Consider the following 22,920-nt stretch of genomic DNA (forward strand, 5'->3'; position numbering starts at 1 on the left):
TGTTACAGTCGAGTTGTTGCAATTTGTACTATATCCGCTACAAGTAATGGTTTTCCCTTTAAATTGAATACCCGTACAATGTACAGAGTTGGGCTTTCTCTTGCAATATTTTTTTTTTTTTTGGGTGTTCCACCCGGTCATCCTTTGGGCTAATCCGGATTCTGGATTAGTTTAGATGGTTAGGTTTCAGTCCCTTCCCGATTGCAATTAATCTAAGTACTCTTATAATCTTATTATAAAAGCTGGGTATCAAAATCTGCCTGCCTTCAGACTTCAGTTGTCTGTTTCTGAAAAGAACACCAGTGAACCACCACTCTCTTCCTCAATCTCCCAACTCCCAATTATCAGCTAATCTTCTATCAACAACAAAAAAAATGGAGGTAGGGTTTTTGGGTCTGGGTATAATGGGCAAAGCCATGGCCATGAATTTGCTGCGCAATGGCTTCAAGGTTACTGTTTGGAATAGAACTCTTTCCAAGGTAATCCGCTGCAAAATTCATTCTTTATTTCAATCACTTTTTTTTGCTATGAATTTGATGTTTTTGCTATGAATTTGATGTTTTTGGAGTTACTGCTTAATTCTGTTCATTTATCTGAGCTCATGGTTTTAGTGTCTTAAATTCATCATTGATGCATCTGTTTAAATTATGAGAACATTTGTTAATATTCAACAATCATCACTTTCTTATGAGATTGTTAGTTGATGAAAAGAGAAACCCAGAAAATGGGAGGCTAGCTGCCAGTAGGCGGCGGGTGGGCTGGTGCCGAAGATTTGATCGGAATGTTAATCATTTGAAAGAGGTTCTGAACTTGTGAGACATCAATTTTTAGTTACTATATGGTTGATGGGGAGATTACAATCTTAAGTAGTGAAATTGGACTTTATGTTGTATTGGGAGTGTATTTCGAGCTTTTTAGATGTTAATTGTTGAAGTTTTGATTATGAGGAATTTAAGCACATAGTAGCTACAAATACTTCAATGTGGCCTGTTTGATAGGAGGTAATTAATGGCCTTGTTATGTTTGTATCCTGTTCTTCCATCCTGCTCTTCAATTTTTTGCTCGCACCCATATATCGAGTATTTCTGAACAAAGCTTGTTCCTGCAACTTATCATGTGGCAATGAAATTAAGTTGCAAGAAAGTGGGTATGAGAAATGCTGACATAGAATAGCAGAAAAGATCTTAAAATATTTAATTCAATTCAAGTAGTATTGGAAACTCTAGCGGTCTTTTTGTTGATACCAAAGACAAGCAGTTAGGCGGCGTGGTATGTTCTTTAGGTTTGTTTGTTACGAGGAATTGGAATTATATCAACCTTTTGTGCTCCTGAAGGACTTACTGTTTGATTTTGAAATTTATGAAGCGAGGATGTCCTATTTAGTTCTCCACTAGATGTCTTTGGCAGCAAGTCCTCCTGCCTTAGCTGCGTAGCCTCTTTAAAAGTATTGGGGTAATGTCAATGAGGATATATCTTGTGCCACGAGAAAGTTTTCTAAAATTACATCAGGGTGTGGAAGAATATAATATGGATCTTAAACTAGTAATATATCTGTAGTTATTTTATATCTGGCTGTGAAAGCTAAGATAATTAATGCTTATTGATCTGAGGTCATCAATTATATTTTTTTACCATAAATAACCTTTTCATCTGGAATTCCTGATTTGTGCATCTATATTAATAATCTTAGCTATATGTATTGTTTCATTTTACCAGTGTGATGAACTTGTGGAACACGGAGCTGCTGTTGGTAAAACACCTGCAGCCGTGGTCAAGAAGTGCAAGTATACAATTGCAATGTTGTCGGATCCCTCAGCCGCCATTTCGGTTGGTAAATTAGTGCTGAATGCTTTGTCAAATCATCAAGATATATTATCTAATCATAATTCATGATTCTTTAGGTTGTTTTTGATAAAGATGGAGTCCTTGAGGAAATTTGCAATGGAAAAAGCTATATTGATATGTCAACTGTCGATGCTGATACATCCACAAAGATCAGTGAGGTTTGTATTGTATATTGATTTCTAGTGGAGACTTGTAGTGTTTTGTTATGGTTTATGTTCGTGTGATTCTGATTCCTTCCTCCAGATTTTTAATCATCACCTTTTCCATTATTTGTGGTTTGACTCAAATCTTTTATGCTTTACATTTGAACTACGATTTCCAATGTAGGTTTTCTAATTGTAATTACTCTGTATTGTCTCCAGTCTAATAAGCAAATTGAATAATTTAAAACCCAGGGTTGCTCAAGACAATCATATATTGCTAGATTTTGTTGAGATATCTTGGTGACCTATCGCATAACCAGAGAATAACTGGCTGTCTTGTATGGATCATGGTGCTAATTAGAGAATTTTATTCTCGTCTCCAAATTTCTGGGACGATCCTAGCTCTTTATTGGTGTTTGGCTGCATTTTTGTAGACTTTGAGTTGCAAATAAAATTTCCATCTCCCAGCAACCTCAGATGATTGATTACTAGTCTGTGTTTTGGTTCATACTATATTCTTTTATATCTTTTGCTTCAGCAGAATTTCCTCTTTAAAACCTCCAACTTCAATTTGATTTGCAGGGAATTATATCCAAGGGTGGGCGATTTCTTGAAGGTCCCGTTTCCGGTAGCAAAAAACCTGCAGAGGATGGTCAATTGATTATCCTAGCCGGTGGAGAGAAGGTAAAAGACGGATGTTTGTCATACATGTAATAACTTATGACCGCATCCTATCTGCTTTACTCCCATACTTCATTTCGGAGTGTTTTTTTTTCAATTGTTAATTATTTATTTATTAATTTTTTATTTTAGTTATTAAGAGTTGGTAAGGCTTTGATTAATTGTTTGATTGATTATTAAAAGTTGGTGTTCCTTAGTGAGCATCTTTAAATTGCTTTTTTCTGTAAATTTGCTTCACGAGCCTTGATTCTGTATCTAGTGGTTGATGAATGACGATGGCCATCTTTAAACATTTGTTGATTGCCTTTTAGTATTTTTTTGTACTACATGGATAGTTGCTTAAGACTTCTAAGTGTTATGTTTTGTAACTGTAGGGGCTATATGATGAGGCAATTCCAATTTTTGATGTGCTCGGGAAGAAGTCTTTCTTCTTGGGGCAGGTTGGAAATGGAGCTAAAATGAAGCTTGTGGTCAACATGATAATGGGCAGGTGAGCCCCCCCCCCCCCCCCCCCCCCCCCCCCACACACACACACACACGAATTAGTGAATATTCTGTATTTGCATTTCCACTTCCTGTAAAAATTCAGCGATAGATACTAGGGTAGAGATTCAAAGACAAGTCACCTGCAGTCCTGTAGAATAAGATAACCTGATATCCTGTGCTTTATTCTACTTGCAACTTATATTAGTTACATCCTTATTGTGGACATGACATGAGTTCATGGTTGTCTTCTGCCTTTCATAATCAACAAAGCACAAAGCATGTATTGACTGCACTTCAGATCAGTTTCTGTGGTTTTATACTAACAATGTTTAGAGCTATGTACATTTGGACCTCTCTTGACCCATTTATTGACTTCACTTGAAAACAAATTCTCTGTTAACTTTATGTCTTTAACAAGTAACAAGGGGGTAGGGCTGTTTGCATCTGGACCTCCAGAGACAGCATATGATGGATGGGATCAAACTTGGTTATTAAATAAATTATATTGGCTTCAGTCTGCTGGGAATTTTGTGGGGAACAACCTCTATTTTTTTGTGTAATAGACTAACTTGGAGGGGTAGTATAGGTATTCTAGTTTTATTAGTTTATTAGGGTTAATAGTCTTTGGTATAAATAGAGAGGTAAGGGAAGGAAATAGGGAGGGAGAATTTTGGAGTAGTTTCTTAGGAGAGTTGTGACCTAAAGTCACTATTGGAGCTTTGTAGGCTAAACCTACTACTATCGTTTGTAAAACCATTAATTTGTTAATCAAATTCCTGAGTTTTATCCATCGTTGTACTGTTATTACACCGAGTAATTTCAGTTTATTACATTTTGTGGAGTTGATAAGTAATTTTTACACTAGCCAAACACACTGGGTGGTGGTGGCTGTTTTGCTTCTGCCTTAAAATAGAAAAGCCGTGAAGGTTAATTCGTTTTGTGTCTGTTATAATCTATGTTTGAAAGCCATTGAAGATTATTCAATTTGTGTCAATGATTATTAAGATGGGGAGGACTGCTTATTGTCATCATTAATGTTTTAAATTGCCTAATCCTCACACGCAACCTTTACAATCGCTTGCTTCAGTTCTATGTTATTTAGTCCGTTTGCTCTCTAGTCAGGTGCAGGGAATGGTTTGGGTAACTGATTAAGAAATGACAACAATGTTGACTTTTTCTAACATACCAATCTAAAAAAGCTCCATACATTGCATTGAATGGTAATATCAACTGTGTCGCTTGGAGCCTAGGACTCTTTTTTTAGTTTAACCTGGTACTAACTCATTTTAGCTTTTATATTCTCAAATTTTACTCTATAAAGCAATCTTTTGATTTAAGTTGGCTGAGGTCCAGTGTGTTGTTTTCGGATCTTCCGTAGAACACATGGCTGATTTATCATTAACCCAACGACAAGGATCCGGTGACATACCTGCTGTAGGTTGGTTCTGGAGAGGTCTTGATGCAAATTTAACTAACTGCAGAGTTTGCTCTTCAAAACCTGCAGAAGTAGCATAATTTTTTTGTCTGATGATTCTGACCATTGGCCATCATTAGATGCCTGCGAGTTTCTCAAAGGCCTGTGGAACAGCTTCTGCTTAACTCATATTAATCCGACACTTTGTTTTATAGCATGAGAAACTGTGTATTACCTTAAAATTCGGAATTTTTAGGCTTTTGATACTGTGTTTGCTTCAGTATGATGAATGCATTTTCGGAAGGGCTGGAATTGACTGAAAGCAGTGGACTAGATCCTCATACTCTTCTTGATGTGCTGGTAAGATGGCTCATGTGACTTTCAATGTATCTTGTTGGTTTGGATGGGAACTAAAATTACTTTTCCCTAGGACTTGGGAGCTATGGCTAATCCAATGTTCAAGATGAAAGGACCTTCAATGCTTCAAAGTAAATACCCCCCTGCATTTCCTTTAAAGCATCAACAGAAAGATATGAGACTGGCTCTTGCCCTTGGAGACGAGAATGCTGTTTCAATGCCAGTAGCAGCCGCTGCAAATGAGGTGAAAGTCTATCTGTTATATTGAATAATTGTCTTACGCAAACACTAGTAATATTTAATTCTCCAAAAATGACCCGTTTTCATGTATTATTGCTCTCAAATTTTGCCTCTGGACAACATTTTTTCAAGCCTAGAAAGGTTGGGCATCAAGGTGCTTCTTGGGGTCCCCAAAAGATCCTTGAGGCCTATTTGGTACCCGGAACCATCTAATTCATTCCTTAGCTCATGACTTTGTACCTTACGTAATCATGTCTAAAATCACCCACCTTGGTCATGTCTTGGGTCTTGTTCATGCCTTGCCACTTCAAAGATGATCCTAAAGCAAGCCAACACCCTACCCTCTAGGGCTCTAGGTTATTGATGTTATCTTCTCTTATTTCATGTGAGCTTTAAACTCTGCAGTATTTCTGAGATTCTCTGCACTTTATTCTAAAGTAAAATTTTCAAACAGGATAGACCATTTGTCCTAGTAGTAAAATACATAGAAAAAAATAAGCATTTTTGGGGTCATCCTAGATTTAGATTATATTAGAAATTATGCAAATTCTGTTTGCCATCTGATTAAAAGATTAATAAGATTTGTGTGAATGGTGAACTGAAAGGGCATATTGCACAAAATGCATCTATAAATCTATAATGACACTTTTTAAAAACCAAGCTTCCTTCTTTTTCATGAAAAGCCCTCATCTGAAATTATTAGCCTTGATTAAACATAGTTTCTGTATCTAAACTTACCTGTTGCTATCTGATCTAATCCGAATAAACATTTGTTATGCTAAGTCTTGCATGATTTGTATGCAAAAAGATTAAAATGTAATGTTTGTTAACTCTGATCATCGTTACCTTTGATATTCTATTCAGGCATTCAAAAAGGCTAGAAGCATGGGTCTCGGAAATCAGGATTTTTCAGCTGTGCATGAAGCAATTAAGGGTCCTAAACACCCGTAATTACAAAGAGCACAAATCTTATTTCAGACAGGAATTTGATGGAAGATTACAAGTTGTATGTGTGGTCGATTGATTACCACGTACACCTATCTGACAATTTCCTTAGAATTGATGCATAATATTAATGAGCTTTATGTGATGTTTTGTGCTAAGATTGTACAAGTACCTGTATTATGGAGGAGAATGTAGCGAGAAAGGTCAAGATCGTGTATTCATAATAATAGCACAACATGGAAGTAGTCTTTTGAGAGGCAAATTTCAGTAGTGTCAACTTCATATACGCCTTTAGCTGCATTTTCGATTACAGCCAGGGATTTTACGAGTGGGTGTCCAAGTAGAATCTCTCAATAATGAAATTGTTGGCAACACTTACACCGCAAGCATAGACAAACTACCTTGTTTACGGTCTCAACTAAATAGGATTTATTTCAGCAAATCGAGAAAATTAAAACACTTGTTTACGATCTAAACATATACTAACAACTTTTGTAAGGCAGCTTTAAAGAAATTCAAATTACATCAACTTGATTTATTATAAAAGAGAGAGAATAATAATGATAAACTAAGTAAATGAATAAAAACATTGTGTTTCTACTAAAAGTTAGAATGTGCAGGGGTTGGAAACCATTGGGCGGTTAATTTGTTGAAGACAATAAGGTAGCTTGGATAATGTGCAGGGGTTGGAAACCATTTTGCACCAGAGATGAGGTATGCTCACACATTCTCCAAATTCCCTTGTCAAATAATTTACCCAATGATAGACTATATTGGTGGCCATCTGCTGATGGTAATTTTTGTGTTAAATCGGCTTATTGGTTGGGTAAATTAGGGGCTGCAAATGTTACTAATGATAATGATAAAGAGGTTTGGAAAATTGTGTGGGGTTTAGGTGGACCACCAAAGCTAAGCCATTTTGTTTGGAATGCTTGTAAGGGGAGTATGGCGGTTAAGAAAGAGCTTCATAGGCGCCACATTGCACCTAATGATCTTTGTGGGGGGTGTGGGATTGAGGTAGAATCTATTGGCCATGCCTTGTTCGCTTGTAATGGTGTTCGACAGGTATGGAGTAGGCATGAATTGGATGACTTAATTGCGGATTCTCCGTGTCATAACCCTTTCTCTGAGTGGCTGGTTTGGATGAGCAATAGGGTGGATCGAAATGTTCTCCGAAGAGCCTTGACAATTGCTTGGGCTGTTTGGTTTTGTCGTAATAAACGTGTATATGCTAATGAGCAGCTTGACTTGTTTTATGTGGCTGAAGGCTTTCTTCGTATGGTCCATGAACACAGCGTGTGTATGCTGGGAAGGTGTTCCACTCTCCTCCGCGTGCTAGCACTCCTATTGTGTCGAGGTGGATGCGCCCACAATCTGATGTTGTTAAAATAAATGTTGATGCACATGTTGGTGTAGGGTCTGCTGGTGGCTTGGGCGCTGTAGCTAGGGACAGTAATGGGAAAATCTTGTGGGCTGCCACAAAAAGAGTTGCGGTGGGCTGCAATGTTGAGGCTGCAGAGGCAGCAGCAGTGCGGTTTGGGTGCAGCGTTGCTAGGAGGATGGGCCATTTGAAGGTCTGGATTGAAGGCGATTCACAGGTTGTTACGAACAAAGTTAGCAGAGGTGTTCTTGGTTTCTCCCCTCTATGGCTGATTTACGATGATATTAGAAAGCTAGCTAAGCTAGTTCCTTTCATGTTTTTAATATTTCTCATGTACGTAGAGCAGGTAATACGGTTGCTCACCTTGTTGCAAGGTGGGACACTCGTAGCTCTTCGGAGCTTATTTGTATTGACTCTATTCCACAAGGCACTTTAGCCTTGGCGGAACTTGATTTGGAATAATATATCCTGCTAACGTTTCCCCTCAAAAAAAAAAAAAAGCTTACATTCATTATCACCTAAAACTAAAAACTGGTTATGTTTCAAAAAAAAAAAAAAACTAAAAACTGGTTAACTTTTGAGCTGTGAGTTTGTGACTAAGAAAATATTTAAATGCTTTTCCGCTAAATTAATGTTGAATAATCTACATCTTCCACAAATTTTTTCAAAATTGCTGCAATTTTGATGTCAAATTCCAAGGCTGTTTTGGAAACCTGCAACACCCACCTTACACCTTAGCACATAATAAGAACATTCATTTGACTCATATATTTAAAAATTTTAATACCATTCATGTCAAAGAGTAATTCTGTAAAATCAAAGACAATATTAGTGACAGCTAACCTGTAAACTATAAGTCCCATAATCATCAAAGACTTGCTTGTATCAGGAGCATTATTAGCTTTCATAACACAAAAATTTTACAGTGACAGAAAAAGCTCAGATTGTTTCGAGTAATAAATTTGGGTTAAAATCCAAAAAAGAAAAGCTAATAAGGTGATATAAAACCTTGAGTTATAACCTAGGAAATGACACAAACAAGAAGAACAAGAAGCATTAGAGAAATTCACAGACAAACCACTAGTAGTAGTGAGCAACTAAATACACCACCAGGTCAAGGGAACAACGTTGCACCCACAGCTCAGACTAGTAGAGCCCCTTTCTGAGAAAAACAAAAAGATGAAAGAGGAACAAAGGTAACTGCGACAACAATAACAATAACACCAGCATGCATATAAAGGATTATTTCAGCAAATATACGCGTAAGCATCAGTAACTACTTATATATACCAACCAGTGAATCACACTTAGACAAATAGGTCTGTAAGCTTGACATCTTGAGAACAAAATAAAGCCTAATAAGATCAATTTAATTAACCCATAGAATGAATCCCCATATTGTGCCACTATAAGCAGAAAAACCTGTGACATTAAAGTGGCTGAATAGAACAAGAAACACTTATATACAGGTAGCTCCATTACATAAGACCACTCCAAGATTCAGGAGCTAATAAGATCTTTGCAAATAACAATTAATTTACAGCGTAGCTGAACAGACGGCTGTAGTAGATGATTTAATATGGACAGAGAGCTGAAATGTTATCTAAACAACAGTAATCTAAGGGAGGGAAGACAGCTCTTAGGCTATGTTAGTGTCATGAGCTCTGAACGTGAAGTATCTTAGATACATTTTGATATATACAAAGCATAAATGACATATTCCAAGTAAAGAGAGCTAATTATGTACATAGTAAACACACACAACCCAGTTTTACCTCAAACCTACCTGTAAAAACTTATTTAACGAACTGATAGCATCAGTTTTCCCAGCCAATTATAAACGCCATAGATTATATAAGGTGTTTAATTGGAGGTTTAATCGGAGGGGAAAGAGAGTGGATTTAGGAAAAGGAGGTGTCATTAGAAAATTAGAAATCACGTGACACGTACATGCGGGAAAAATACAGTGTAAACAAACTGAGATATATGATACTGGCATACTGCTATAGTTCCTTCACAGTTCACACCAATAAATATGTACACCTTATCTTTAGAATTCTTCTAATCTGAGGGAAAAGAGGGGGTAGATCTACCAGATACATATATCTTGAAAAGTTTTGTTTATAAATCCTCAAAACACATATTCATTAAACAAGAGGTTCCAGAGATTACATCTTGGTGAAAAAGAAACAAAGCAAAAGGTGAGCCAGTCGCAAATCGAGCCTCCTGAAAGTAAGTTGTACAATGCAAAAGGTAGGCATTCACTCTTTAAGATAGATACCCATTACCCAGTAGGCAGTAGGAAATACACCAGTTTCAGCTTACAGAGGAGGGCATAATCGACCCGAAAAAAAAAAAAGGAGCAAAAGAAGAAAAACCTCAACCCCTCTTAGTTACATAGCAATGCAACCATCAAATACAACAGGCCGTTCCTGAATAAAAGACCGGATTCAGCACTGTTAGTACGCAGAATCCCGAGAGCTAAAAGACCTGAGCTTACTCTAATCAACTGTACAGTCAAACTGAAAATACTAGCAAAAGGAGCTAATCAAAAATCTGCTGATCAAGCATGGCCACTAACTTCAAAGGAGCTCTTACCCTCCGTTCCTTTCTTCACTAGTGAAATCCGTTACCATTGCTATAGATGCTATTGAGGGTACCATTTATATGCTCAATATGTACTCCATTCGACAACCCATTCTCATGATCCTTGCAATTGCCATTAAGGGAACCATGACTATATTCCGGATAATTACCATTAATTGAACCATTAGCATGTGGCAGATCAACAACGTTTGCTAACCCATTTGCATGTTCTGGATAAATGCCATTTACAGACCCATTACCATGCTTTTGATGAATACCATTCATCGATCCATTAGCATATCCAGGATGAATGTCATTCAATGCACCAATAACTAAGACAGGCTCCTTATGTGTGCTTTTGTGTACTCCATTAACTAAGACAGGCTGCTTGCTAATAACATTCACTTGATCCTTCTTGGACTTACAAGGCTGAGATCTCGTTGGCAGGTGACCATTGCACTTTGGACTATCCCTTTGCAACATATTATGTACAATGTTAGGGTTGTCCAAAAAAGCACCCAACTGTCCAGTTGCTGCAGCTATTAAACCTATATGCAAATAAGATTAAAAATGAGATCAACTGAACTTAGAACATTAGTTGACAAATCAACATCCATTAGATAACAACAACCAATAGCGCTCAGCAAAGCACAGGAGTGATACACCCGTTTCCAAGGGGAAATTTACCCATGTCCTCTAACAAAAGAATGCTAATAATCAAGCGGAAAGAGGGAGGGTTATTGGCCAAAAAATAGTGTGTTGATCAATTTAGTGGCTGGATGGTTTGAGAACGGAAAATATTCCCCATCACAGATAGAGTTTCATCACTCAGACATTAGACAATTAATTTGGCCATACAAATAACTTTTAAGAATAGCCTCAAAATACCAACTGTTTCCATACGAGAATGCAGACAATAGCAGAATACGCACCTACAAACAGGGGAGAAGGATTTCCTGGTCTTGATTTAAACTCAGGATGAAATTGAGCTCCAACAAAAAAGGGATGATTGGGTAGCTCAATAATCTGTTAACCACAAAGAATGTCAAAAAACAATACAAGGACAAAAGATTTATCAGACAGCTCCTACATTGAATATTTTTGAAGCTGAAACCAACCTCCATTCGCTGGCCACTTTCATCCTTCCCGGTGAAAGACATGCCAAAACTCTCAAGCTGAGCAATCATATCAGGGTTCACCTATAACATAATTATAAACATATCTAAATTAGTTTAAAATGTAAGCATCTACAATCGGGGTATGAAGTAGCACATCAATGGATTTTCCGCAACAAACAGGTGTAATCATTGCTTGGCAATTACTCACCTCATATCTATGACGATGTCTCTCATCAACAAAGTCTGCATTGCCATATCTAAAAAAGAAGAAACATATACATAAGCATTCATAGACATTCATTTACTGTACAACAAAAGAGGCAGCTGCTATCTAAATTCTTACAGCTTTGCACTCTTGCAGTCCTTGACCTGGAAGTATGTTCTCCTTGAACCGAGACGCATAGTGGCACCCATATGAGTTTTTGATCCCTGTCATTTAATATCATTAGTCATATCCTCAACTTGAAGAGATAAGCTGAAAATATACAATAGCACCTGAATATAGACAATAATAACTATAATACACACCTCTGGCATGAACACAACAAAAGGATTCGGGGTTTTTTTGGTTTCTGAATCAAACTCTTCACTGTTTGCATCTTGTACACCAAGAACAGACCGAGCAAACTCAACGACAGCAAGCTGCATTCCCAGACAAATGCCAAGATAAGGAACATTATTTTCTCTGGCATACTTTGCGGCAAGAATTTTCCCTTCAACACCTCTATCACCAAATCCTCCTGGAACTAGAACACCATCTGCACCCTGAAATGCCAAAGTAACCAGAGATGTTAAAATTAAACACACAAAAATTTGATGCAAAAATAAAAAATCAACTTTGATATTTTGTTACTTGACTAAAAAAAGTACACAAGACCTTTGAAGATGCAAAAGAATTGAGCCTTTAAAAAGTGAGTATATGTAGACCATGTGTATGGCTTGCAAGAATTTTGTTATTACAAACACATACAATATCATGCCTATATCGTTTACAAGCAATATAAGTTCCAAGTACAAGTAACCACAGATAAGGATAAGGACACTAACCTTCAGCATATTCCATGCAACTTTGTAGCTTTCAGGATTCTGCAATGTTGAAAATTTATATCAATACAATTAAATGAGCAGCACGGAGAGGTACAGGGGACAAAACAAAAAGACTAAAGCAATCATCATTACCTCCTCCTTGGTTGATTCTTCAAGGTCACTAGCAGGAACCCAATCAACAAGCAGTTTATGATGACATGCAACTGAGGCGTGCAAGAGAGCCTGTTCATAGCAAAATTCAATACGGTCAATATCCTAATGCGATCCGGACTACCTAGACCCCACATGATGTGGCTGCAGGATTTGCGACAAGCAAAAAAAAGTATCAAGATAGAATGCCCTTAAGTTCTCATTTCTACACAAAACATATGTGAGTCAACCGCTACAAGGGGGAAGATTTTTTTAACTGTATGCTGTATAATAGATCAGCATAAACAAAAGACAATAGTGTTCCCAAAATGCATACTTGTATAATAAAATTGAGGATCTTTAAGAAACTTTACAAGACGGTGCACAAAGACAATTATGCTTTCATTGCATAGGTCCATAATTTGCTTAATTAAAGTCAACACATGTATACTCTCGTTGCAGGGAAAATAAACAGCATTTAAATGGTGGTCAATAAAGGCAATTAATTTCACTGTATGGCATGTGCCTTCATTAGTCCGGTTCTTATAGCCCTACAACATTTTGAATTTTCCTTAATTTGAAAAATAAAATGCAGCTCTAACCCTATAATTATGAGTAGCTAAGCTTACGTCCAGGATACTCCATTGCGGCTCTAAAGTGGCAGTAAATCCAAAAATGCAGAATTTATACAATCTCGAAATTCATCAACAGCTTGCATGTATGTAAAAAGAGGCAAAATTACCCCCCACCCCCAAAAAAAAAAATAGAAAAAAAAGATACTTGAGAAATAAAGTTGTAGGTTTCTTAATTACCTTTAGCACAGAGAGATAAGAATCTGAAAGTCCAGTGTACTTTCCAACCATGGCTATCCTCACCTAATGGATTAAGATAAAAAACAAAAATGAGTTGCGGCTAAATATGCTTTGTTAATACAAGAACACAAATAGCTGAGGTAAAAAAAAATTAAAAAGTCAATCGGAACTTACAGGCTGCTGCAACATACTACAAAGTTGAGCTCTCCGAGTCCATTCATCTAGTACAGGCTCCTTTGCAACACTGCATGAAGGCAAGCAAAAGTCAGATGGGATACAGGAAAATCAACCATGAATTAGGCAAATGAGATACAAGGATATAGAACAAACCCATTAAGGTTGAGCACTTTTAATATAGCTTCATGAGCCTTTTGATCCTGATGGAAATAAAAGGAAATCCACAAACTCAACATGAGCAATATATTCAACAGGGTACAACCAAAATTTCTTTTCAACAGCAAAACAAAAAAAATAACTTACTCTAAGAAGCAAAGGAATGTGCCAGATGTTTGGAACATCATATAGAGTTACAATATTTTCACCCTGAAAAGGACAGATTCAGGTAAGGCTCTGATTCATATATCAATCACGTAAGAGTGAACAAATGAGATCAAATCATAAAAGGGATTAGCTGTTAGAAGTACCGGAACATGGCAAAATTGTGAGAGCTTCGCCTTCACATTTTCATCAAGAGGCTGCACGGTAAAAATGAATGTTTAAGCTAAACATCACCAAGGAAAAAGGGTAAATGAGCATGACTGACATAGAGAAAGATATACCATTGTGCTCCGACAAGCCAAAATATCTGCTGTTAACCCCAGGCCTCGCAGTCCCCGAACACTGTGCTGAGTTGGCTTTGTTTTCTGTTAGAAGTAAATACAGAATTTACGTCAATTAATTTGAGCATGGACATGGCTAAAAACCAAGCCTCAAAGGCAGTTCATACAAACAAAAACATAAATATTTAACATAAGGAATTTGATTGAATTACCTGCTCCCCAACAACATTCAGAACGGGTACCAAACTGACATGAATTAAGCAAAAGTTTCCAGAACCTGTTGATAAGAAGTATTGAGTAAACTTTTCCAACAAAGAAAGAGCAGTTTCAAGCATGCAAGACTTCTAAGAAGACCTACCAACGCGATATGAGAATTGTCCAAGAGCTTCAATAAACGGCATAGACTCAATGTCCCCTACACCATGAAAACACAAATTTCAAACCAATTGTACACGCAATGTTGAAATTCATGACAAAACACCTTAGGGTATATTAGATGGCACACCTATAGTTCCACCCAATTCGATGACACAAACATCAGGAGGGCCTTCCTGGCCATCTACCGGTGTATGCGCAACACGTTCTATCCACAACTGAATTTCATCGGTAATGTGCGGGACAACCTAACAATCACAAAGAATTCAATTAAAATGACTGTGAAGGGTCAATAGTAGCAGTGGAAAATTATGGATTAGAAAGGAAAAAGACCTGAACAGTTTTTCCCAAATAATCTCCCTTTCTCTCCTTGTTAATGACAGACTGTCACATATAGCAAAAACAAAAATCAATTTCAATTGAAAAACATAGTCAAGTGGGTTACTCCATCCTTCAATAGGAAGGGTTAAGGGACAAGTTAGGTAACAGATAAGGCAGTGTCGGTAATTAAGCTTGCCTGGTATATCTTCCCAGTTGTTATATTATTATCTCGTGTCAGCTTGATGTCTAAGAATCTCTCATAATTACCAAGATCTAGGTCCACCTGCGAAACAATTGAACAAACAACATCAACCTCGGTTCGTTCGTTAAGTACTATGAAGTATGAACGTTGATAGATTGTTTAACATTAGAAAGTCATGATCACTTGATCACATGTTGAGTAGAGAATCAATATCTTTCAGCTCAAACTCGAAATCATAATAAATAAAGCTCATGAAGGGAACAACAACATGCTCTACTTCGGCCCCACACCGATATTGGCAAGAACAAAGGGAAATCATTTTGCTGCTTAAAGGAGAAAAGCAAGCACATTTGATTTCACAATCTAAAGCTTCTACTTCGTATTTCTTTCTTGCTTTTTGACTTCAAGGTATTTAGAGATAAAATTCCTTGTGTTATATTGTTATCCTAGGTTCCTTTTTTTCTTTTAATGAAAAAACAGCATAATCCAAAAGCTAAAAACTGATATTCTTTTCTTTTCTTTTGCCTAGCATCGAATCGATGTTCTGATGAACAACACACCGTGGTTCGAACCCACAACTCGTCCAAGGTCAGTCTCAGTCTGCATGTTCCATACAAGCTAAAAGGGGATACATTTCATGAAAGCTTTGAGGAAAAATAAGTATAGAAATCAACATCATTTTCTAAGATACCTATCCTTTCCAACAACCTACACTGCCGCCAAGACCCAACAAAAACTAAATCAAATTGCTAACAGTGAAAATGAAATTAAGTCAACATCAATAATGACTTCACTAAAGTTTTTTATATTCAAATCTTAAGAAATTGATTTCTAAACAAATTTGGATTTCAAAACCTAAAATATGCAAATTAATAAATTAATATAATATGATTAGATAAAGCTTTTTGTTACCTCGCCTCCATCATCCAAAACAAACACTTCACCATGCTCAAAGGGTGACATAGTTCCTGCATCTGTATTCAGATAAGGATCTGCAACAACAAAATCAATCAATTACTCATACAAAAATACAAGAAAAAATCAAAAGGGGTAAAAAAAAGCTCTGATTTTTATTCCATTTCAGGGTTTATTTCCTTCATTCAACCCAATCAGACAGTAAAAACAATCTCATACATCAAACTCATTTCTGGGTAAAATGGTGCAATGTACATCAAAACAAAAATAATCTAAATTAAAATCTGGGAAACAAAAATCAGCCATAAACCCTTGAATTTCAACCTAATCCACATTAATCCAAAACCCACGTCGTAAAAAATCTCAAAAAAATAATCAAAACCCAGAAAAATTAAAATGCAAATATAGCTAAATACCTATTTTAATGGAAGTAACACGAAGACCACAAGCTTTAAGGAGCACCCCAATACTACTAGCAGTAACCCCTTTTCCCAGTCCACTAACAACACCTCCTGTTACAAGAACATACTTCATCTTCTCCAAATTTTACTGCAAATTTCTTAAGATTTCTGGGTTTTTTTTTTTGTCACAAATTTTCTGGGTATTATCAGAAATTAAACTTCCCCTGTTCTCAGCCGTTTTGTTGTTTAAGTTAATAAAAAAAAAATGGTGGAAAATGCACGTAATTTGTGAAATAGTAGTAATTGATAACAGAGGCAGTTGATGTTGCAAAGAGTATGAAGGGATTTGGTGAGTTTCAGAGAGAGAACGTAGAGAGAGAAAGAGAGGCAGAATGGAAGATTAGCATTGTTGAGCCTTGTGACGGCCCCTCTGCATATTTATATAACAACTACCTACAATTTTGATTTTTCTTTTTTTCTTTTTATTTCTTCACTTTTAAAAAAAAAAAAAAAAAAAGAAATCTTTAGCAAAACCCTAGTCAATATTTTCCCTGTTTTTTTTTTTTTTTTTTGGGGGGGGGGTATTGTTAAATAGGCGCTCCTTTATTACTTCCCGCCTCCTCCCATGCTTCCTTTCCTATTAAAAAAGGAGGAAATTTTAAGGAAACAACTCTATTAAACTATACTTTTAAGACTTTATTGCTGTGTTGTTACTATAGGTCTATAGTTGTAAGTTGTAATAGTTCTCCACTTATCTCTTACAATCCCCTAAGTAAGATCATATGTTTTCATTTATGTATCTTAACTTGTTAGACTGGGTTCTCTTTAACTTATTCAAATAATATTTACCAAAAATAAGTCAAGTTTCAAACAAAGACAACTTAGTTTAATTGGTCAAATTTTTTGAGGTAGTATCTAAAATATGGAGATAAGTTTTGTCTACATCAGAGGTAAAGATAGTGCTAAGTCTGCCCCAAACCGTATTTATTTGGCACGACACAGCTTGGGAGAACACACTAATGTAAAAATTTTTGACCTAGGGCCTGTTCACATTTACTGAACTGAACTTATTGGAGTTGAACTGAACTGAGCTGAAATGAACATTTTATGAGAGAGGGAAATTAGAAGCTGAACTGAATTGAGCTGAAATGAACATTTTATGAGAGAGGGAAATTAGAAGCTGAATTGAACTAAACTAAACTGAAATTAAGTAAATGTGAACAGGTTCTTAGGCATGCAAGCACAACACGGTTGTAGTGTCAGACATCGTGGTATGTAGCCTTGGGTAGTACAAGGGTCAATCTTTTGAAACTTTTGGCACACCACAGAATAAAGCTCAGCTCGTGGGATATGCCAAAGGTCGGGCCTAATTGCCTAACTAACCCCAAAGCATATATGCCTGACACGAGACATGACCCTACAATCATCTTTAATTTGATCGAATGTGAACCTTCACTATATCACGGTTAATTAAAATTGCTTCGAGTAAGTTTTTCTATTTACTAGTTAATAAACCTAAGCAACTATAGGTTATATATGTTATGGGTCAATGGTTAGTTTTGAGTGAGGTGTTAGATGTTGTTAGATGTTTAATTCGTAGCCCGTTCAATATTTGTAGTCAAGATTTGCCATTGATCTCTATCATTGCGCTCTTGCTCTATATATATATAACAAATTCAAATGTAAATAAAATTATAGCATTAAAAAGAATTGATATTTATTTAGTCAAATAATCGAAGATCATGTTTTGCAATTGGAGATGGCCTAAGTCATCTAATAATGCGAGTATTATTATCAAAAGTTGATGATGGGGCCAAATTAGAGATAATTAGAATCAAAATAGACAAATAATAAGACACATGATCAGTTCACACTACAAGAAATTTTAATAAAGGGGAACTTATGTCGACCAAAAATAGTCACTACTATACTCTTACACTTACTACATTATCTTGGTAGTATTCTTGCTCACAAAGTATTGGCAAATCATCGCCCATCTATTTCAAGTTCCCAACCATATATTAAAAAAAAAAAAAATGTTTACAACCATATACTATCCTTTAAAAAATAGAAATCTATATTAAATTTATTACAATATTAAAATAAAAACGGCCTTTACAAATGGGTTTCAATTAAGAGCTAAACCGATGTAGTTGCTTCATTAAAAGCTTAGTTTGAAGGATAATTAACAAATTAAATTGGGTTCTGAATTTTGATATATCATTATATTTTAATTGAAAAAGTTGCATGGGCTTCGAGGTAACTCAATGAGAAGAATGAGTGTTTACAACCAACAAATCTCGAGAAAGTTCGTGTAATCAAACTATAGATGATAATAGAAAGGGTGAATTTACAAGCTTATAAAACGATCATAGGCTTTCCTCTATTTAATTGTAAGACAACTGATTACACGATTTTGCTATTTTTTTAAAGTACTATAATTACGAATGAACAACAGAAGAACTCCACAATATAGGTAGTAATTATTTAAATACTACCTACACTTTTCATCAATATTACTTCCATGATAAATAAGAGCTTTATATTAAGCCTATATTTACAATCAAAATACTCTCTATTGGTACCACCATAGCAACTCCAATAATGGGCCATAAGATATGTTGTTTGGCTTTACACTTTAGATGTTCAAACTACATATATTCAAGCTACAAGCTCTTTGACTAGTTTAACTACGACATTTTGTAGCTTGGATCGATGCATCCCATCCACTTGTATCATCCAACATCAACATTTTTTTTCAAACTTGTAGCTTCGTTGAGCAACCATTGCTTGAAAGCACACCGATTATTTGTCTTGCGTGCAAAGGTCAAGGTACAACTACGTAATTATCATATACTACGACATATTGCAAACATGCATATATATATATACCTTAAAAATATAATCATTGGAGATACTCTTATCGTCAATTAATCATGCATACACTATACAATAGATTGCCTTTGTGTGAAATTACAAAATTGCCCTTACGTCTTAAAATGAACAAAGCTCGCAGCTTTCTTCTCCTCCATGTCATAATATGATGTGCTGATATCTGATCTTACATATTGTAATTGTCAATAATTTCTCCAATCTTCACCTCACCTTCTCATCAAATTCAACAAAAAAAAAAAAAAATGATTAAACCAATTAATAAAGTGTATGTCTGGCCAAGAACAACACAGTGTTGTTAATGCAAGTTAAATACAAGTACTTTGTAGCAGTATTCGAATATAAGATTAAAGCTACTACAGTTGGACTGTAGTGTAAAACACTGGCATATATATTGCACTATATATTAGAAAATTGAGGCTACATTAAGATTGTGTCTTGTGTTTAAGTCATGGATTTGAATGAAGCCGAAAATTTAGCAATGACTGGTTGTTTATATTAATTAATTACAGAGCTTTAAGTACGTGATTACTGTCTAATATATCACTATTAATCGCTTAATAGTTAATACTTACATAATTCTTGATGAAATTGACGGTTGTTAACAAATATATAGCAATCTACTTCTAAATAATCCAGGACGCTAATTGACCTTGAAAGATATTTATAGTCAAAGATGAGCATTGTTGATTACTTGTCTAAAACTTCAATTGTGATCATTTTTAAACAATGGATGAATTAGTTTTTTAATTAATATTTTCTCTTGAAATTATTAGATTTATAACAACTTTTTATGTGCTTCTCTAAAGAGTTTGTTAACTCTAATAGGAATCAATTCAATAAATCACATTTCAATCTATAAATACCTCATTCATTTGTATTTCTCGTCCATTCATATAAATATATGCAACAATACATTTTATTTAGCAACAACATTAAATTTTCTACACTTGTATTGTTTTCTTGTGAATTGGCAAGGGGTTCTAACTATTTTTGTCGTTCTATGTAAGCAATTAACTCTGATTTAAATTACAAAATGCAAGTGTAACACGAAGAAAAAGGAATTACCAATATTTTCACAAATTATATATACTAGGGGTTTAGATTAAGTTTGTTTCAGTATCAAGATGCGTAGAAAGTAGAAAAAAAAAGTTAAATTCCAATTATTATTGTAACGAAAATAAATTGTTTTGAGGAATAAAAGTAACCTTTCTATGATATGAAGTAATTGTCAATTAGTATTGATTGAGCTATACGACACAATCTACAAGAACAAGTAATTATGGTCTAAGAAACGTATAAGTAGAGACACATTTGATTGTTATCTATTGTTAATGTTGACTCATAATGAGATCCATTTTCACTATTTCATGGATAGTACTTGTATGATTGTATCAAATTATATCCAGTAATAGCAGTACAAGTAACAGCAGTAGTAGAATCCTGTAAGCATGAATAGAGCTAATAAAGCTAGAAAGGTTGCTACAATATATAGTTTGATTAGTAAGTAGGCCCACACCAAAATGACCCGACCATGAACCCGCATTTGTCTATTGATATTTGATTTATCTTCATTCTTCACATTACATGTTTTGGGGGTGGTGCCACATGGGACTGCACATGGCCATTGTACTTACCTCATCTAGCCTAGATCATAATTCAATGGCTATCACATTTTCGTTTTACTTTAAGGTAGACATGGTTTCGTTTGGTACAAATGTGAGTATGTTGTCCGATGTTTGGTGAAGGATGAAATGAAAAAATTTAGGGCCTATTCTGATTTATTGAACTGAATTAAACTTAACTGATTGGAGGTGAACTGAATAGAGCTGAAATGAATTGGTTATGAGATAAGGAAATTAAGAACTGAACTGAACTGAACTAAATTGAACTGATTGGAGCTGAACTGAACTGAACTAAAATTAAGCTGAAGATAACAGAATCTTATTAGAGTACTTTTTTTATGTTATAATAATTGACACAATTAAACTTGACACACATTTTAAAATTTTAGTGTATTAGTTGACCTTAGATGACAAATATAATTAAATTTTATTTAAAAACATATAAAAATATATGTGAAGCTTTATATTAATGTCTTTTTAAAATCATGTTTCATATGAAAAAATTATTGTTAAGATGCTATTAATAAACTTAGGTCAAATTTAACATATGATTGAGTCTTAATATATGAAAGTGAAAAAAAGTGTAACGTGTCAATTATTTTGTAATGGAAAGAGTATGATCATTTAGTTAAAGACCTGAGTAGATTATTGCAAACTACTTATTCTACACTAAAGGGTCAGTTCTCTTCAGCTTAAGTTCAGTTTTCAGTTTCTAATTTCCTCCTCTCATAAAACATTTAGTTCAGTTCAATTCAGTAAATCAGAACATGGCCTTACATTCGTGCATAGATTTTTTCTTTCTAACACATACATGGTGTCAAAGTGATCGTGCATGTATATGGGGTGTTTAACGTGTACATTCATAAGAATCATAACGGTGATTGGTGTAAAACTTGTGCAACAAAGACTTATTTCCTTCCCCATCCCCCAAATTGAGCTGATAATTTCATGAAAGTCACAATTTCACGTGCATGGTTGATTGACGGAATTAATTAGCACTAATAGACAAACTTCATTCATGCATAAAAAATCAGGTGAATTTGGTGATTTTAATTTGTTGGTCGAGCTTTCATGCCCTAGATTAGATTCTCCAAATAAACTACTCGTAATTTTCTTGCCTAACTTTGGTATAATTATTATACGAATTAGTATATTCTTTTTTAATTCTTTGATTATTCGTGAATTCTCTTGTTGTTTTCTTGCTTCCCTACTCCATTTGGCGAGCTAGTTGACATTTGGGAACAATTTGCCACGTTTAATTTGGTGCTTTACATTGTTTAATTCGAGGTGCACATTTCATTTTCTTTCGTGTACTATGTTGATTTGGCGACCTAGTTGAAATTAGCGAATTCGGATTGCCATGTTGGTGCCTCGCCTCGTCGGAGGTACCAATTTCTTCACACTACCTTCGTTTATTTTTAAGTTTTTATTTATAAAACGATAATTATTGTTTATATGTAAATCTAGTTAAGATCGAAATGTATGAATATCACAAAATTAATAATATTTAGCGATCAACAAATGCTATGATGTGAAGTAATCACTTAGTAAATAAGCAAATACATACTCTGTATTTACTTAATTACATAAGGTGTTGAATTGAACATACATAGCGCAGCGGAGTAGCCACAATCATATGCAACAATGCAAGCATTATTATTCTGAATTAATTAGGTATTATGCTATATGCACAACATTCAACATAAGAATATATAGACATTGAGTTGGTAGGGACTAAAGTAGCAAAAGTATACTCTTTTGTGAGGTAAAAGGGATAAAAGTGTACAAAATCATTGCAAAATAGAATAAAATAAAAGTGTAAATTAAAGAACAACATAGACAGACTCACGGAAAAAACGTAAAAATATTAAAAACATAAAAGAACAAAGGTAGTATTTATTCAAATTCCTACTCTAAAACATAATTCTCATTACTTTATATAATTTAAATTTATTTTATTGTGCCCTTATGTAATAGTAAATATTACATTTGATGCACCAGTGATGAATCTGATGATGCTCTTACATAGTATGAAGTATGCCATAATTTCTAAAAGTCATTTTAAACATATGGGATATAAAATTACTACTAAATCTTCATTTCGACATTAAAAAGTTTGACTCACGATAAAATTTATTATTATATTCGATAATATGATCCGCAATCAAACGTTATTAAAATATGGTCAAAATTTCTAAACAACATTGATCAAGTTGATGATATAAG

At 35.0% G+C, this 22,920-nt stretch overlaps 3 protein-coding genes across 3 annotated transcripts; 2 read left to right on the plus strand and 1 right to left on the minus strand.

Annotated features, from left to right (window-relative positions):
• Window positions 1-262: 262 nt before the first annotated feature.
• LOC145597944 (glyoxylate/succinic semialdehyde reductase 1-like) lies at window positions 263-6,411 on the plus strand. Its single transcript, XM_081654226.1, has 8 exons — window positions 263-479; window positions 1,717-1,827; window positions 1,902-2,003; window positions 2,571-2,672; window positions 3,044-3,159; window positions 4,851-4,929; window positions 5,000-5,170; window positions 6,031-6,411. Exons 1-8 carry the CDS (start codon window positions 375-377, stop codon window positions 6,115-6,117), a joined length of 873 nt encoding a protein of 290 aa, XP_081510352.1. The 5' UTR covers window positions 263-374; the 3' UTR covers window positions 6,118-6,411.
• A 375-nt stretch (window positions 6,412-6,786) lies between these two features.
• LOC145597207 (uncharacterized) lies at window positions 6,787-7,928 on the plus strand. The gene is made up of 2 exons (XM_081653361.1): window positions 6,787-7,411; window positions 7,528-7,928. Exons 1-2 carry the CDS (start codon window positions 6,787-6,789, stop codon window positions 7,926-7,928), a joined length of 1,026 nt encoding a protein of 341 aa, XP_081509487.1.
• Window positions 7,929-9,746: 1,818 nt separating this feature from the next.
• On the minus strand, window positions 9,747-16,591 carry LOC145597713 (uncharacterized). Its single transcript, XM_081653951.1, has 21 exons — window positions 16,193-16,591; window positions 15,774-15,853; window positions 14,856-14,942; window positions 14,672-14,722; window positions 14,469-14,586; window positions 14,322-14,378; window positions 14,176-14,240; window positions 13,964-14,047; window positions 13,829-13,879; window positions 13,665-13,727; window positions 13,515-13,561; window positions 13,359-13,428; window positions 13,185-13,247; window positions 12,376-12,465; window positions 12,244-12,282; window positions 11,725-11,961; window positions 11,540-11,625; window positions 11,405-11,453; window positions 11,197-11,277; window positions 11,011-11,104; window positions 9,747-10,626 (listed from the first exon to the last, which is right to left on the minus strand). Exons 1-21 carry the CDS (start codon window positions 16,308-16,310, stop codon window positions 10,109-10,111), a joined length of 2,148 nt encoding a protein of 715 aa, XP_081510077.1. The 5' UTR covers window positions 16,311-16,591; the 3' UTR covers window positions 9,747-10,108.
• Between the last annotated feature and the right edge of the window lie 6,329 nt (window positions 16,592-22,920).

The sequence above is a fragment of the Chenopodium album genome, chromosome 20 (genome assembly GCF_948465745.1).
Source record: "Chenopodium album chromosome 20, dcCheAlbu1.1, whole genome shotgun sequence".
NCBI lineage: Eukaryota > Viridiplantae > Streptophyta > Magnoliopsida > Caryophyllales > Amaranthaceae > Chenopodium > Chenopodium album.